The 15,676-nt window shown below is 40.3% G+C and overlaps 1 protein-coding gene across 4 annotated transcripts in view; it reads left to right on the forward strand.

Annotated features, from left to right (window-relative positions):
• Positions 1 to 15,676, forward strand: part of LOC140727826 (pyruvate dehydrogenase (acetyl-transferring) kinase isozyme 3, mitochondrial) — a 76,122-nt gene that overhangs the window by 7,362 nt on the left and 53,084 nt on the right. For all 4 annotated transcript variants that reach the window (XM_073045619.1, XM_073045620.1, XM_073045618.1 and 1 more), the window contains exon 2: positions 14,218 to 14,359. In XM_073045619.1, the coding sequence (XP_072901720.1) occupies positions 14,218 to 14,359 (142 nt within the window). The remainder of the gene's footprint in view (positions 1 to 14,217; positions 14,360 to 15,676) is intronic.

The following is a 15,676-nucleotide window of genomic DNA, read 5'->3' on the forward strand; positions in this document are numbered from 1 at the left end:
GGCACTAATTGTGGGTTATTGTTACCAGTCTTGCCTCATGAACTTGAAGATGAGTTTGAACTATAGTCCAGAGACCTGCAGCTTTTTATGGTCATTGCTTTTCATGGAATTTTGCAAATGAGCTACTGTATAATCCAGCAGTAATGACATTTCAGAATTATTGCATTGTAGCTTTATCTACAAGAAAAACAAAAAATACAAGAAATCATGTAGCCTTGTATCAGGTGCTGAGAAAAGTTGATGTTGTAAACTGATGTGAAAGCCGGATGGTATAAAATAAAATATGTCGTAATAGAATAAGGGACAAACAATAAGTCTGGGGAAATGTAAATGGAAATTACAGAATGATGATGTTGACATCAGTGCTGATTCCTGATGGATTAATAAATGTTAATTCTTTGATCTTGCATTGAGCTTGAAGTGGAACAGTCTAAATACCTGAGGATAGTGAAGTTAGAGTAACACGTAAAGGAGCTGGAGGAACTCAGCAGGTCAGGCAACATCTATTAGAGTGGGGTGGACAGTCAGTGTTTCTGGTCAGGACCCTTCATCAGGGCTGGAAAGAAAGAAGGGGAGATAGCCAGAATCAGAAGTAGGGGGGAGGGGGGAAGGTTCGAGCAAGAGCTTACAGGTGATAGGTTGGTCCAGGTGAGGTGGGGATGATAGGCAGCGGAGAGACTGGGACTGTAGTGAGAAGCTGAGAAGCATAGGTGGAAATAACAAAGGGCTGAAGAAAATGGAATCTGATGTAAGAGGACAGAGACCATGGAATAAAAGGAAGGAGGCGAGGTGAGCTGGTGGGAGGAATGTGTGGGTGATAGATCAAGAGAGTGGGAGAAAGCAATGATATGAGATGATGGGGACAGTATGATAACAGAAAACGAGGACAGAGGGGAGTGGTTTTTGGAAGTTGGAGAAGTTCATACTCATGCCGTTAAGTTGGAGACTACCAAGTCAGAAGATGAGGCACTGTTCTTCTAATATGCATGTAGCATCAATTTGGCAGTGGAGAAGGCCATGACAGGCATGCCATATCGCAATGGGAAGTGGAATTAAAATTATGGCTACTGGGCAATCCTGGTTGGTGTGGTAGGTAGAGCGGAGGTGGTCAATAAAATGATTTTTCTACCATCCCCCATCTGCCTGAAGGGATGGATGAGCAGACATGGGAATCATCCAGAGCATTATCAATGTGGAAAGCGGAGAGCTGGGTATATGGGAGGATACGCCAGGTGGTAGGATCCCACTGGAGGTAGTGGAAGTTAATGAATATATTGGATGTTTAGGCTCCTAGGGTGGTAGGTGAAGACTAGGGGAGTTATCTCCCTGTTATGTTGGGGGTGGGGTGATGGGAATGAGGACAGACGTGTGAGGGGTGTTCTCAGTCATGTTAACTGCTAAGGCCAATAAAATGGCTTCTCTGTGATGTTAACTGATGAGGTAATGTCTCTGTAGCTGCGATGTTTAGGTTATAACTACAGATAACGGGGAACTAACCAATGGAAGACATGTCATTCTATCTTGTATGTGTGGGAACCGGGTTAGTGTGTGGGTTTTTTTTCATCGAGGAGAGGAGAAGAGGAAGGATGCATGTGGAGCACTCTAATAGACCATTGGGGGTGGTCCCAGCCGAGGGTCGACGGAGTTCGGAGGAGATCGATTGGTGGAAAGGAGACCTGGTTCTGTGAGCTCCAATGAATTTATTTGTGCACAGGCTGTTTAAAACCAAATAAAGTGATGCCTTTTTCTTTACTATTTTGTTTCTCTAATAACCCCATAGTCACAGTAAGAGTTATAAAGTGTAATTATTTAATCGCATATTGTGTACTGTCTGATATTTTGTGTCGTGGGTTTGTACTGGGGTACATTATACAGCATCTACACAAATGTGAGCACACAGTTTGGCGGGACAAACAGCAGCTTCCCCTAGATGAACAGGAGTTGATTGAGCCAAGTGTTACATTTGTGGGGGCTCATCCGGGATTGGATTCTGTGGATGCTGTGTGATCACGCTGTTTAGATTAATGTTGTTATGGAGGCAGCTGGGTTCAAGTGCTGGTGTGCAGCTGAAGGTTTGTCAGTGAGTAATGCATGCGTGTTGAGTGGGTAAACGTTCGTAAGCTGGATGAAGTGTTACTTCAATGTGTGTATGGTTAAAGCTGTTGGTAAAGTTGAAATTGTATCGCAAAAGTTTGATTTAGAGATGAGACCAGACCTGGTGTTAGTGCAGACAAGCATGGATGTATGGGGGGTGGAGCTGCAAGAGTTTATTGGTGACCCGGGGGAGGCGGGGCCATGGTGTCTGCAAACTGTTAGGGAGGGAGAGGGTGGAGCTCAGCGAGCTGGGTTGCCTGCGGATAAGGAAGGAGATCTTAGGGAACAAGTTCTCTCATTACTGAGGGATGAGGGGAAAGAGTGGTCAGATTTGGCAAATTTGGATAGTTTGCATCCCCCAGCGAAAGGTGAGAGTTCCGAGTTGGCATCTGCCATTACCTCCCTGGCGAGAAAGGCAGAGGGGCCCCGCCAGAAACTAAGAATTTTCTCTGGAATTACGCCCACCCCCCTGAGGGTGAAGAGGATAATGAGACATGGGTGGAGCAAACTTCACAGTTGTTAAGTGAGTGGCAGCGCTCGGATGAGGAAAAGCGACAGAGATTGGTTGAAAGTTTGCGGGGAGTGGCGGCTGGGGTAGTGCGAGGTGTGAAGGTTAACCAGCCCTTGGCCTCCCTTACTGAGTGTCTGGAGGCATTGGAAAGCACTTTCGGACTGGCCGGGAGCTCTTGGGAGCTCCTAGGGGAGTTTCAAAACATGCGTCAGGAGAAGGGTGGAAGCTCTCCGCATACCTTTTTTGGCTTGAGAGACGGCTTAATTGTTTGCGGCACTGGAGGGTCATTTGGGCGGCTGAGGTGGATCAGTTAAGGATGATCAGGTAACTAGGGGTGCTCAAGCTGAGGACAAGATTGCTTGGAGTCTCCGGCAGAGATAGTCGTGAGCTCCAACGAATTTATTTGTGCACAGACTGTTTAAGTCAATCTAAACGAATGGGAGTTGATCGAGCCAAGTGTTACAAATGTATATGAGGTGTGGATGATGCCTCCTTTGATAGCATTGGCATGGGAGGGAACTCCATATACTGAAAAAGAATATACTTTCCTGGAGTGGGAAGCCTTATCACGAGAACAGTTGAGGCATAGAACTTAGAGAAGGGAATTGCATCCTTGCAAGTGACAGGGAGGAAAGAGGTATTAAACTTGTGGGTCACTGGGCTTGTGAAAGATGGAGACAGATCAAGAAAGAGGAAAGGGATGTCAAAGGTGGATCAGGTGAACTTAAGGGGAGGGGTGTTGATAGCAAATTTGATGAAATTGAGCTCTGCACAGGTGCAGGAAGTGGCGTTAATTAACGGAGAATTCAGTGCAGTGGAGAATTAGTTGAGAAGCTTTGCAGTTAGAGTAAAAGTGGATTGGAGAATTAGTGGCATTTGCCATGATATTTAAAATTTCAGTGGAGGCATTCTGCAAGAGTCTAAGTCATCTGGGTTTGTTCTCCTTGATGTAGAGAAGTCCTTGCTTCTGAGCAGTCAGTTCAATGACACAATGAATTGAAAGTACTTAGAGTATCTAAGTGGAGATGCTTAGAGATTCAATTCCATTGTGTAATGATGATGTTGAGACCCAACATTCGAGAAAATCTTAAGGTGCATGCACATCAGAAGGGTTGTATTTGCAGACTGGAATAGACTGGAAATGTGGAAAGCGGAGAGGTGGGTGCATGGGAAGATATGCCACGTCGGAGCAGGAAATGAAAATGTTCTGTCAAGCAAGAACAGGCTGAAATAATGGATTTTTCAGGCAGTCCTGTTGTGAATATTCTAAAATAAGTAGAAATGGCCTCTGTGGGAGGTGTATTCAGATATCGGAAACCTTGAAGCTGAGATCGGAATAAATAAGGTTAGCAACAGTCTGGTGTATGACGGTTTGATATCTGATGAAGGAGTTAGGGTCTAAGGAGAGGTTGGCGGACAGAATCAGGCTGAATGCAGCATCCATGGAGAGGGAAGCAGAGTCGAAGCTTCATCAAAATGTGTAAATGTGCGGAGTGTTTTCAGCATTTCCTGAACCCATTTTGGATTTGCAGCATCTGCAGTTTTTGATATGGTTATTACACTTGACCTTACTTTTTTTGACCAATTTGTCTTGAGAAAATGTTTAAAAACAAGTCATGTCTGTCTCTTAAACTTCCTCCACCATTATTGAGGCCAAAACTGAGCTGATTGTAGCTTTGAACTTGGCTGTCTTATTGTCCACAAATCTATGTACTGTTATCTTTAAAAATACTGTATTTTTTCCCTAGGGGAAAAAAAAATTGTTCTTGTCTTTGTGTTGATCATGTATCTTTTATTCTGGCATTGTGCCTTCTAGTTGAAGTTTCATGCACCAGAAAAAATGTCCCACTGTTTTGATTCTGTTCAAGCTTTCTGAAGAAAATATACTCTGATAAGATTATTCCTTCCTTTACCAAAATCTAGATATATAGTCCTATTATACTTAAACTTATCTCTTTCTTCTAAGAATGAATCAAGCAAACCTTCTTTGAATTGCAGTTAAGCCAGTTTGTTGAAAATGAACATAGGAATTATAGCCCTAGTGAGTTGAAGGAACATTGTGTACCTCAGTTGGTAAGTCAGATGTTGAACTACATGGTCTTCCAAATAGTTAGCGGGATATTTATTGCATTTTAGTTTGAACAAGGTTGTTCAGGTCTCTCAGAATATCAAGATTTGTTAATTGCAAGCTATTTAATAATTTTCTTTTTTCTATTTTTTTCATCAAATTGTACTCATCTGCCATCTTTTAGCTCACTTAAGCTGTCTATATCTTTCCAAATAAGTTACTCATCTTTTATCACCAACAAACTTGGATCAGCAAACAGTATACTTGGTCCAAGTTCTTGCTCATTTTCTTGTGCTATTCTATTTTTAAAGATAGCCTGAAAATGATTTATTTATTAGTACTTTGTTTTCTATTTGTAAACAATCCTCAGTCAAGTTAATATCTTGTCCTCAATACTCCAAATCTTTTATTTTATGTGGTAAACTTTTGTGTGGCGCCTTGTATGCTTTTATGAAATTCGAAGTTGCACAACTTCCACTCATTCCCTTTTATCCTCAAAATTTCATGAATTTGTCAAATACCTTCTTGTATGTTGACAGTTTAATATGTTTATTTTTAATATCCTGTTTTACTTGTCATGGATCCCAGCATTTCCCAGTGACAGATGTTGGACAAACAAACCTAGAGTTTCTTGCTTTCTGTCTCTCCTTGGAAGGTGGTACAGTATTATATTTGCAGTTTTCCAGACTGATGACACCTTACTAGAATTGGACAATTTCAAAAGATTATAACCAATGTATGTGTTATCTTTGCAGCTGCAAAGGATGTGGGCCTCTGAACAAGGGACTTGTCTAATTAGCTTACCTAGTTAGACTCTCTCCTGAAATGAATAATTTGAGGTTTCTATTGAATACTTAATTCCTATTGCTTTTAATATGTTCAACTGTGAAGATGGAGATAAAGTGTTAGTTTCAGCTCTCAACAACAAACAATAAAGGTCCTAACACTTGTTACATACCCCGTGGGTATCTTGTGACTGTCTTATGAGCATGATGTAATGGTCTTGTGATGGTGGGGTGATGTAATTTCCCACCAGTGTGAGGTCATGTGCTGGCCTGTCTCACCAGGTATAAAAGGGGAAAGCCTTGCTGTGATGCAGGTCAGTTCGTGGTTTAATTCGTCAGTGACTCTGTTATGCTGTGTACTTCCACGGCGCCACCCGACTCAGCCTCGCAGACGCAGCACAAAATGAAAGCTCCATCGAACCCAGCCTCGCAGATGCAGCACACACCGAAAGCGACCTGACCGCAGCGGACTCCGAGTCCGTCGAACCTCCGAGCTGACGACCATCCCCTCCGGCACAGCTTCTCTGAGCACCATCCTCTGCCGAGCGTATTAAGACGGCCCCGCCAACGGCCATCGGCAACGCAACCCCGAGGACTGGGGACCTGTTCTTCCCAGCAGAGTCCCGGACCTCACAGCAGCAGCAGCAACGAAGAAGGTCTTCCTGGAGATTTCCCGATGTTCCTCCGTGCTCCCACGTCCGTTTTCAATTGATTATGATTGCGCACGGCACCCCACTTCACAAATAGCAGATAATCAGCTCCGGAGTGGCCGCTGCAAGCTGCGTCACCATCTTGGATTTGTTTATTAAAAAACCTGTCTTAATTTTATATTCGTTGTTGCCACATCATAATACACTGAACCCTGCAGCACACCACTAGTCACCAACCTTGGTTCTGAGAAATAACTTTCAACCACCTCTCTCTGCTTCCTACCTCTTTATTCAGTTTTGGATATATATATCTAGCTCTCCCTGGATTCCACAGGACCTAACCGTTCAGACCAGCCTGCCACGTAGGATCTTGTCAAAGGTCTTGCTTAAATTCAAATCGACAATATCTACTGCCCTACCCTTTTATTTCCTCCTTCAAAGAACTCTGAGAGATTCATCAAACACAACTTGTCATGCTGACTCCTCCAGATCAGATTTTATCTATCCAAGTGTTGGAAGATCCTGTCCTTCAGAATTCCCTTCACTGATTTCCCTAACTGGTGTCAGAATGACGGCCTGTAGTTCCCTAGCTGATCTTTGCTATTTTTAAACAGTGGAACAACATCAGCCAGCTTCCATTCTTCAGGATCTTTACCAGTGCTGATGATAAAAACGGCCTCCACAAGAGCCTCTGTAATTACTTCTTGCGCCTTCCATAGTCTGAGGAAGCACTTGATCAGGCCTTGGGGATTTATCCATCTTAGTACACTGTAATACTATAAATACTTCCTCCCTGGTAATACTAATACTCTCCATATTGCTCCACTTGTTTCCCTTGTCTCTTGAGCAACCACATTTTTTCTGCCTAATAAACACTAAGGTATAATATTTGGAGCCAGTGATCATTAATGGAGAATGTGTGGAGCAGGTTAAGACCTACAAGTATCTGGGAGTACAGTTAGACGAGAAGCTAGACTGGACTGCCAACACAGATGCCTTGTGCAGGAAGGCACAGAGTCGACTGTACTTCCTTAGAAGGTTGGCGTCATTCAATGTCTGTAGTGAGATGCTGAAGATGTTCTATAGGTCAGTTGTGGAGAGCGCCCTCTTCTTTGTGGTGGCATGTTGGGGAGGAAGCATTAAGAAGAGGGACGCCTCACGTCTTAATAAGCTGGTAAGGAAGGCAGGCTCTGTCGTGGGCAAAGTACTGGAGAGTTTAACATCGGTAGCTGAGCGAAGGGCGCTGAGTAGGCTACGGTCAATTATGGAAAACTCTGAACATCCTCTACATAGCACCATCCAGAGACAGAGAAGCAGTTTCAGCGACAAGTTACTATCGATGCAATGCTCCTCAGACAGGATGAAGAGGTCAATACTCCCCAATGCCATTAGGCTTTACAATTCAACCGCCAGGACTTAAGAACTTTTTAAAAGCTATTATTAATGCTTTTTGAGATAGTGATTTAGATGCATATCATATTTTTTACTGAGTTAAGTATTGTATGTAATTAGTTTTGCTACAACAAGTGTATGGGACATTGGAAAAAAAGTTGAATTTCCCCATGGGGATGAATAAAGTATCTATCTATCTATCTATCTATCTAAAAATCCCAGCATCAATCTGATGTAGCTCAAGACATAGAAACCCAGTGTATGCATTCTTTTTCTTGACCAGAGCCTCAATATCTCTCAGCAGCCAGGGTTACCCTCCACTTAACAGGAACATATCTCTCTCCTTAATCTCTTCTACTTCCATTCCGTTTCATTCCCTTCAAACAGCCTCACCCAATTAACCTCTGCTGCTGCTGTTGCATGCTGTCGAGTTGTTGTCCATAGGGTTTTTGTGGCAAGATACAGAAGTGGAAGCCTTTCTTCCACACAGATTCTGCTTTTGCCCAAGTTGGGACCCAGCCGGATTCAAACTTAAGCCAATTCGACTCAAAGTCCAGTACTGAGGCCACTACACCACCAGCCTGCCCAACACCACCTAGATCCGACTTAATCCCTCATAATAAGCTCTACTGCAGTTTAGGACCCTAACCTGAAGTCTTTAAGACAAGTATACTGCTTTGTTGATATCTTGAACAGCATTTTAAAATGTTCATACCACTGTTTCATAATTTTGCAGTGTACACTAGCAATTAATTTGCACTCTTTCAATAGTATATAAAGTAATAATTCAAGAAGACAGCTTACCTTTTGAAAGTTATTTGAGGTTAAACGATAAGTAATTCTTCTTGTCATCAACATCTGTATTCTCAGATTTTCTTTAAAGATTTCGATTTTAACATAGAAAGAGTGTTGTGAATATTGTGTTGCAGTAAATTCTGCTGGATTTCTTTATTATCTGGAATGGCAAGGAAAGCCGAAAGGGAGATTACATTTTGAAGAACTTCCTGATTTTTTTTTTAAAAACCCAAGTTCTGCCTATGCACTTCAATTGCCTGCAGGACAAACATTGAGTTATCTAAAGTAATCTTCATGATTTAAAGTATGAAGGAAGATGTTCACAAACTTTTTATTTTCTGTGAGGTAGCAGTTACCAGAGAGTTGCCACTGCCAAACTAATGTTTTGTATAGGCCATATTTGATGACATTACAAACAAATTTGAACTTTTTAACCTTTGGTTGGGTCAGATTTTTTTGCTGATATATTAATAAAATATAATCTCGTGTCTCCTCTTTAAAAATGAGAATACTTGATATTTTCCCCCTACAGTTCTAAGACTGGAACACTGTAAACCTAGAATTTACCCTGACCAGAATTTGGACAAGCATGAAGTTTTATATTTAAATGTGTGCAGTATATGGAATAAGGTAGATGAACTTTCTGCGTAGTTGCAGATTGGCAGGTGTGATATAGTAGGCATCACTGAGTCATGGCTGAAAGAAGATTATAGCTGGGAGCTTAGTGTCCAAGGATACACATTGTTATTGAAAGGACAGGCAGGAAGGCAAAGGGGGTGGTGTGGCTTTGTTGGTAAAAAATGAAATCAAATCATTAGAAAGAGGTGACATAGGGTCAAAAGGTATTGAATCATTGTGGATAAAATTAAGGAACAGCAAGGGTTAAAAGCCCTTGACGGAAGTTGTATACAAACCCCCAAACAGTAGTAAGGATGTGGTCTACAAATTACAATGGGAGATGGAAAATGCTTGTCAATAGGGCAATGTTACAATAGTCATGGGGATTTTCAATATGCAGGCAGATTGGGAAAATGAGGTTGGTGCTGGATTCCAAGAGAGGGAATTTCTAGAGTCCCTATGAGATGGCTTTTTTGAGCAGCTCAATGTTGACTCCATTAAGGGATCTGCAATTCTGGACTGGATGTTAACAATGAACCGGAATTGTTTAGAGAGCTTAATTAAAATAACCCTTAAGGACAAGTGATCATAATGTAATTGAATTCACCTTGAAATTTGAGAAGGAGAAGCTAAAATCAGATGTATATGTATTACAGTGGAGAAAAGGGAATTACTGAGGCATGGGAGAGGAGTTGACCAGAATTGATTGGAAAAGAACCCTGGCAGGGATGATGGCTGGAATTTCAGGAAACAAATTGGAAGGCACAGGATATACACATCCCGAAGAGGAACAAGTATTCTAAAAGTAAGATGACATAGCAGTGGCTAACAAGGAAAGTCAAAGAGAGGGCATTGAATAGAGCAAAAATTAGTGGGAAGTTAGAGGATTAGGAAGCTTTTAAATAGCAACGGAGGCTACTCATAAAATCATTAAGAAGGTAGAGATGGAATAAAAAAGTAAGCTTGCCAATAATAAAGAGGATACCACAAGACTCTTCAGCTACATAAGGTGTAAAAGAGAGGTGAGAGTGGATATTGGACCACTGGAAGAATGCTGCTGAAGAGGTAGTAATGGGCAACAGTGAAATGGTGAATGAACTGAATAAGTATTTTGCATCATTTTCATTGTGGAAGACACTAGCAGTGTGGTGGAAGTTCCAGATGTCAGGGGTTATGAAGTGCGTGAAGTGATCATAACTAGAGAGAAGGTTCTTGGAAAACTTAAAGGTCTGAAGGTAGATAAATGAGCTGGGCCAGATGGTGTACACCCCAGGGTTCAGAAGGAGATGGCTGAAGAGATCGTAGAGGCATTAGTAATAATCTTTCAAGAATCACTAGGTTCTGGAACGGTTCTAACAGACTGGAAAATTGCAAATGTCATTCCATTCTTTAAGAAGGGAGAGGGGCAGAAGAAAGGAAAAATATAGGCTAGTTAGTCTAATGACCTGAGTGGTTGGGAAGATGTTGGAGTCGACTATTAAGGATGAAGTCTCAGGGTACTTGGAGAAACATGATAAGATAGGTCAAAGTTTAACATGGTTTCCTTGGCCAGAGAGTGGTGAATCTGTGGAATTCTTTGCCATAGGCAGCTGTGGAGGTCAAGTCTTTGTATTTTTTAGGCAGAGGATGATAGATTCTTGATTGGTCAGGGCAAGAAGAGAAGGCAGATGATTTGGACTGAGGCTAATTGGATCTGCAGGGATGAAATGGCGGAGCTGACTTGAAGGGCCAAATGACCTAATTCTGCTCCTGTATCTTAATGTTGGGATTAGCAGGTTTTTTTTGTTGGCTCTGCCCTGTTCATGTACACTTGCCCATGAGTGAAAAGTTTGTGGGTCTGTATCTTTCTGGAAGTTAGAGCACAGAAATCTAGCATGACATTTTGGTGTAATGTGGAGTAAGTGGTTGGACCTATCATCTTTTGGGTGAAACGGTAAAACAGAGCTCCATCATCTGTCCTTATGAATGCAAAGGAAACCTTGAGGTATCATTCTAAAGAAGAGTAGGGGCATTATTTCTGGTGTTTCAGCTGAAATTTATGCATCAGCTGACATCACAAGGACCAATAATCTGGCTATTTGGGAGGTAATTTACAGGTTGCAAAGTACTTTAGGTTATCTTTAAATAATGTGATAAAAGGTGATATATAGATCTAAGTCTATTTCCTTTTGTTTGAATGGTTCCAACTGTCAATGTCACTAATTATCATTTTGTTTGTTTCCAACTAATTGCCACAGCTTTAAAGCTAGCACTTTATGACAAAATCAGAATCATACCATCAATGACATTTATTTATTATTTTATTCAATATAGCTCCAAGCTTTTCTACAGTTCTCACATTGCTTGTCTGATGTTTTTAAGATTTCTAGTAAAATCTTCAAGGCATGAGATTAAAGTACGTTCAGATTGAAATGGAGTGATTATGCACAAAGTAATCAAGATGAATCAAAATTGTTATTATAATCTTGTACATAATCTTGCAGTTTATGACTTCTATATTTTTTTTAAACAGAAGCTTAATTTCTTTGTTCAAATGATCACCTTGGATTATATGTCCTTGTTTTGTAAATTACCTTCTAATTAGCTTCATTTCTGTGTCCAGTAAATATCACCAGTAAATGTCCCGTTGTAGCGGTGTGCTACACGCAGCGCTAAAATAATGACACGGAGTCGGTAAACTACAATTAAAGATGATTTTATTTGAACTTCACAGCCTTGCTTTAAAGCCTCCCTCATCCCGCCCTCCCCGGGCGCGGATGCTGTAAGGGACACGTACTCACAAACCCCCGCAGGCTTTTTCCCTTTGCTGCGGACCTGGCCTTTGTGCCTGCGCGCTGGCTATTTGTGAGCCGGTTCGAGTGCGCTAGGAAGTGGGTCGCCACACCGTACTATTTTTATGCATTCCCATTCTATGCCTTGTTTCATTGTCTAGGATATTACTAACAAATATTTATTTGAAAAAAAGATTTAGTGCTTTCCCAGCATACGTGACAAATAAACTCTTCTCTGGCTTCTAGCCGGGTACAGGTATTGATTATAACTGACATTTTGATGATAAATTCTGCCATCTTCATCAGGGATGATGCCTGGGCAAATCTAGTCTGGTGATATTTATACCATTGTATTCCATCCCTCCTGATTGGTTAGTCCCCATCCAGTCAGGTTTCTTCTCTCCCATTTTGTTTACAAATTCCAGTTCTTACTAGGAGTGAGTCGTTCATCTTTGTTAAAATTCGTTTCCTCTATTTTTATTTCATTGGCTTCCTTTACCAGGCGGTCCCAAAAGCCATTGGCGTGGCACAGTAGTTTTGTGTTGTTGAAGTCAATCTTATGGCCATTGTGAATGCAGTGTTCTGCTTTTGCGATACACCTCTTGTGTTACTTGATGCAGTTTTCCACTTTGTGTTCCTCCTGGCTGATATACATTGTTCCTCATTCACAGGGAATCTTGTAAATGCCAGCTGACCTGAGTCCCAGGTCATCTTTGACTTGCATAAGCTGTGATGTGAGCTTCTTTATGGGTTTGTGGTATTAATCCAATATTTCTTCAGAATCGCAGCAGTCCTTCTAGAAACTGTGGAAATATAGGGAAGACAGGCAGTAGCAACAGGTTTCTCTTCGTTGTTAGGTTTCTTGTTTTTTTCTGTCAGCCTTTTAAAGGGCCTGATTGATTTCCTTCACCTTGTAGCCATTAATGTGGGGAGATTAATGATCAACATTTTAAAATGTTAACTGCAAAAAGTATATTGGATATAACATTGAGAAAATATCAATAGGTCAATATGATACCTTGCATCAAAAAATTGCTGCACCTTCTCTGTATAGCACTGATGTTTCAGTAGACACAAGACTGCTGCAGTCTGTGCCAAACTCAACCATACTGTCATAATACCATCTATCATACATCAGCTTAATTGACCTTGAACAGTGGCAGTTCAAGTGAGCAGTGAAGCTCAATCGTTGTGTACTCCTGATTTATTTACTTTGGTTAAAAGATACTATAGTTCTTTAATACTATATTCCATTTATAATGGAAGAAAATATTTCATTGGAAGATTATTTAATACAATTTTATTCATAATTAACCCTTGTTGACTGTAGATATGTATTTTGTTGGAATATAATATTAAATTTTGTGTTGCAAATATGACCAGTAAAACCAATCAAACCAAATTCCACTAAATGTACTGGATATTATAATAGTTTGCAATTAATATAGTGCTTTAGTCGCTCTAAGAACTTGCAGCGAGGCATTGACCTTCCTAGAGTATAGAATTTAAAGTCTGATCAGGTTGCAAATGTCATCTTACCCTGGAGGAATGTCTGCTGTTTATATTCTTAGGCATCTCATAAACAAGAGATGTAACTACAGAGTCTGCTTTTAATCAGTAGTTTTGGCTTGAAATTAAAAACATGGTTTTACAGGCTTTTGATATCGTTTGAACAAGTATTTTGTAACATTGTTTTTCATTATCATGATGTAGCATTTGTATTGTGGTTGAGGTCTTTGTATTAAGTAACCTTAATCTGCATTGATAACTGGAATAACTGAATCAGATAGTGTGATGGTTGGAAATATAGTTATTGTATTCTATTGAGGAATTAGTTACAGATTTAATGAAATACATTGAAATGAAGTGTTTGTGATTCTTGCATAATGTATTGGATCATTTTTTTTGTTCTGTAGTCATTTCAAGGAGATTGAAGTCTGTCCAAATGTTTGTGCCAATTTAATTTCTTGGAGCTTCAGCTCAACTGCTCAAATGTTGCAATAATTCATATTGAATTAGGGATCCCCTTGAAAGCCAGTTAACTGATGCTATGGATCAACCTTGGGTCTTCCTGGTACAGAATTAGAGGACTGAATTTATTTCTGACTTAATGATCAAAAACTGAAATAAATGTAGTCGAACAATGGCATTGTATAATTTAAAATGAAGTATTCAAAATTGATGATATAATTTAACTTTATGTTAACTATTAATAATTCCATGCTAAGAACTGAAAATTCTGATAACATTATCTTCTACACTAATATCGATATTTAATAATCCCAAAATGAATTATTCTAAATCCATAGTGAAAAAATAATACTGTGTCAGTTTACTTAGTTTGACTGTATGGATTTGTATTTAATAATACATTTTAATAGTTTTAATTATCGCATTTTATATGCAAGAAGCAACCTATGTTGTAAGCTATTTTGCATTGTCAGAGGAAAAGCATGAGTGAATATGTATGCATTATTCAGTACTTTGTATGCAGCCGGCAGAATGTTTACCTACTTTGTTTTGTTATTATTAGGTCGTAATAATGCATGTGAAAAGACATCATTTATGTTTTTGCGGAAAGAACTACCAGTTCGATTGGCTAATACAATGAGGGAAGTGAATTTGCTGCCTGATAATCTGCTGAGCAGACCTTCTGTGCAGCTTGTCCAGTCCTGGTAAGTGAATGTTGTTTGTAAAACAAAAACAGTAGCGTATGTAGTGTAGGACAGTATGGCAAAATTTCTGACCTGAAATCAGTTTGAGACTCTTAGTGTGCTGAGTGGAACATTGTGGTTATGGTGAAGATGGGTTCTTTTACATGATTAGTATAATTTGAAGGTTTGAAAACAACTTTTAATTGCACTTCCTTGGTAATATCTGAGGTGACTGAAATTTCTCATACTTTCAAAGAAATACCAGTGAGGGTTTGATATTCTTATAATGAGCACAACAAACCACAATCACAATTATTTGGTTATATCGGTCATCTTTCTGTACTTCATATTTAAGATGCTGTAAGCATGTTTCATATGTTTTAATTTACATAAGGTACAAATTAATATCAATATTTATAGCGTGATTTTTAATGATGCTGTTACAAATGAGGAGCAACTCTGATGGGCAGAAGGGTGCAAAGTCGCCCCCCACTTTTTTTAGAATCACAAAATCGCTATTATTTTGGGTCTGATACCAAGGAAATGAGAGAGATAAACAGCTCATGTCAGTAATGAGAGAGAGACAACACAGGGATACACAAAGGTGGAATGTCTCCTCCTAACAAAAGCGGAACTAAACCACTGATTACTGCTATTGTCTCTTGGAGAAGGAATTGTGTATTGAGTACTGTTCTATTCATTGAAACCCCTCAGGAGGCAACCAGAGTGGTCTGGTTGAGGGATTGCATCATCCCAACCTCATTGACACCTGAGACCCCGTGAGTGGGGATAAAAGTAGGGTCTGGGGAAACACCCCTCAGACGCACCAGGAGAAACGCTACGAGACTGGTGGGGGCTTGTGTGTGTGTCCACCCTTGCCTGGGTGATGAGTCCTCCACGGAACGGTCTAGCTAAAGGACGGAGGGGTCATATGTGAATGGCCACAACAACAACGCATCAACGGATCAAGATCGTAAAAGGAAAGTCGGCAAGTCAATAGCTCTCTCTCTCCCTCTCCCTCTCCCTCTCCCCCAACAATTGCAACACAGCAACCAACAACCACTGCAGCCTGCATGAACTGAACTGAACTTTATATTTCCATCGGACAATTCATTATCCCCTAGACAACTATAGAGCTTATTTCTTATTGATTATTATTATACCCGCACTTTTAGGTTTAGTATTGATGACGTATATTATCTGCATATTTGCATTGATATTATTTTTGTGTATTTTTACTAATAAATACTGTTAACAATAGTATCATCAGACTTCAACGGATACTCCTATCTTTGCTGGTAAGATACCCAGTTACGGGGTTCGTAACAACTTGGGGGC

The sequence above is a fragment of the Hemitrygon akajei genome, chromosome 5 (genome assembly GCF_048418815.1).
Source record: "Hemitrygon akajei chromosome 5, sHemAka1.3, whole genome shotgun sequence".
Classification (NCBI taxonomy): Eukaryota; Metazoa; Chordata; class Chondrichthyes; order Myliobatiformes; family Dasyatidae; genus Hemitrygon; species Hemitrygon akajei.